Source organism: Populus euphratica, unplaced genomic scaffold (assembly GCF_000495115.2).
Source record: "Populus euphratica unplaced genomic scaffold, PopEup_1.0 scaffold1.1, whole genome shotgun sequence".
NCBI lineage: Eukaryota > Viridiplantae > Streptophyta > Magnoliopsida > Malpighiales > Salicaceae > Populus > Populus euphratica.
In genome coordinates this window covers 6,353,756-6,356,460 of record NW_011499845.1, presented here as the reverse complement: position 1 = coordinate 6,356,460, position 2,705 = coordinate 6,353,756, and the positions used below count along the sequence as shown (strand labels likewise).

Genomic DNA, 2,705 nt, shown 5'->3' with positions numbered 1-2,705 from the left:
AATAAAATTTAAACAATACAATTTTTGTTCAGAACTTCTACACATGCCTATCATTATCTAATATAATATAAAAAAAACGTATTCAAATTTTACTACTGTTTAATTTTCAAAATTCAGCGTCTAATATTAGTACCCAGACATGCAACGGAAAATTGCATTCCTCGTAATTCTGCCACTATATATACGAGGCATTGGCTATAAGGAAATCAACGACTTAATTTAGCATTCCAAAAGATGGCTCTAGCGGGAAAGCTTGAGATCAAGTGTGAGCTCAAGTGCTCTGCTGATAGGTTCTTTGAAATTTTAAGCTGCCAAGCTCACCAAATTCCCAATGCCTCCTCTGGTGAAATCCAAGCCATTGAGGTACATGAAGGTGACTGGGTGGCTACTGGATCTGTCAAGCTCTGGACATATACAATAGGTATGTAATACAATTTTTTAATTTTTTTTTAAATATTTTTGAAATGCAAAAATAAATATTACCTTATTTTATTTATTGTATGCAGCGATGCTAATAATCAAGTTTTTGTCTAAAGACCATTTTGGGTTCATTGGGAGGAACGATAGATCATGATTTGTATAAGCGGAGGCGTCCCTTCCCCATTTCTCACCCTAGCTACTACTTGAAGAATAATTTCAATTTGAAACTCTCTAATATAAATCCTAAATCTTAACACGTCGTTTCATGTGGAACGACAGATGGAAAGCCAGAAGTTTTCAAAGAGAAGGTTGAAGTCGACGAGGTGAACAAGTCAGTGTCTCTGATTGCCGTGGGAGGACATGTCCTGGAACAATACAAGAGCTACAAGATTACACTCAAGACTGTTTCCATGGCCGAGGGGGGCTTCGTTAAAATTCTTCTGGATTATGAAAAACTCAAACCAGACGACCCACCTCCTAACAAGTACTTGGACTTTGTGATTAATGTTGTCAAGGATATCGATGAACACCTTGTCAAGGCCTGACCAGGGACACCTATACATTTTCCTTCATGGAATCTGTAATGTTAAATAAAACTTGGGATTTCCTGCCGTTGCTGCTTCCTCTGTGTCCGAATAGTCTCTGTGTAAGTGCCATTCACGGGCTTGGATGTTGCTCCATGTCGATGTATGTCTTGTTGTATGTGCATGAAGGGAACTTGGAAATCCCAATAGTAATTAATGGGTATGGTTATGTTATAAATAATTAACTCATTATGGTGTTTGTTCTCTAATGTAATTAATTAATTAATTAATTACATATCGAAGTGTTCCCCATCTCTAAACTATTGAGTATATACTGAGTAAATAATATTGTATTGAGATTGTATTGGATAAGTTGTTTGTTTGTTGAAAAATATTTTTTAAAAAAATATTTTCTATAAAAAGTAGATTTTTAAAAAGTGAATTACTTTACAATACTTGATAATATCATTAAAAATAAATTGAAAAATATTTTTCGTGTTTAGCTATACCATGAGAAATAAGTTATAAAATCACTTATTATTATTTTTTTCAAACTTATCTAACATATATAGAATATTAAATGTAATTATCTGAAAAAATACAAGAAAATAATCAGATCTAAGAAGTTTAATGGTGAAAAAAATATATTGTATCGTATATATTTATATATAGTCTATTATATAAAATGTAACTATACATATAATATAAATATTTCAAATATAATATTATAGACATATAACTATTTTTTGGTGTTTGGAGAATATTGGAAATAATTTTTTTATGGTATCCTAATTTTATTACTCAATTTATATGATTTAAAATGTATGATTATTGTATAATATAACATGTTTTGTATTTGAATGTATTTTCTAGAAATATCATGTATATTAAAGTATTTTGTACACTAATATATCAAATTAATATGGTTTTATATTGTATATTAATATATTCTAATATATTATTTCCTATATAAATATATTGGTAATTTATTATATATATATATATATAGAATAAAGTATTGTATCATTATTTCCTATATAAATATATTGGTAATTATATATATATAGAATAAAGTATTGTATGACTTTAGTTTTTGGGTCATTTATAAAAAGAGTTTCTCAATCTTTTAAACAAAAAAAAACAGTTTTTTCCATCTAAAATCTATGTTTTTCTTTGAATGGAAAACAAATTTCATTGATTAGTTTTTCACATTGTAACTAAACATGAGAAGAAAACATTTTTCATCAAACAAATAAGATCTTAATGTAAAACCATATCATATGTAAACTTATTTAATAATTCAATTTTTTTAATTGAGTATTATTTTAGTAGAATGCAAAAGCTTTTTAATCTTTTTATTTTTATTTATTTAATTAAAAATTTAATGAATTTCATTAAAGGGTTGTAGTTAGAATTCCTCAAATAAAGAGGGGGGAAAATAAAATATAGTGTACATTGCTTGTTTGTTTTCACAAATATAGTATATGCTATTTTGTTGATACATATATATAATATGGTGTTGTGTTATCTTATCCGTACAATATCAATATATAACATTAACAAAAAAAATGTAAAATGTGTTGCTATTATCTTATAGTATTCACTGTGGATATAAAGATATTATATTATTACAGTGTAATGTTGATTTTATCATTTCAAGAGGATTTTGGAAGCCCTGGTTATGGGGATAATAAAGTCATTTCCAAGACATTAATTGATCATTAAAGGATTGCCAGAGGTTGCTACCTTCTTTTTTTCTTA

The 2,705-nt window shown here is 27.7% G+C and overlaps 1 protein-coding gene across 1 annotated transcript; it reads left to right on the top strand.

Moving 5' to 3' along the window:
* Positions 1–223: 223 nt before the first annotated feature.
* Positions 224–1,264, top strand: LOC105125066 (MLP-like protein 328). Its single transcript, XM_011025360.1, has 2 exons — positions 224–421; positions 700–1,264. The coding sequence occupies exons 1-2, from the start codon at positions 235–237 to the stop codon at positions 963–965; spliced, it is 453 nt and encodes a 150-aa protein (XP_011023662.1). The 5' UTR covers positions 224–234; the 3' UTR covers positions 966–1,264.
* The last annotated feature ends 1,441 nt before the right edge of the window (positions 1,265–2,705 follow it).

Bases quoted from the DNA above. Each gene is read 5' to 3' on its own strand.
- LOC105125066 (XM_011025360.1), top strand. From the start codon at position 235: ATGGCTCTAGCGGGAAAGCTTGAGATCAAGTGTGAGCTCAAGTGCTCT. The intron at 422-699 runs GTATGTAATACA...GTGGAACGACAG, and splicing joins GCTCTGGACATATACAATAG to ATGGAAAGCCAGAAGTTTTC.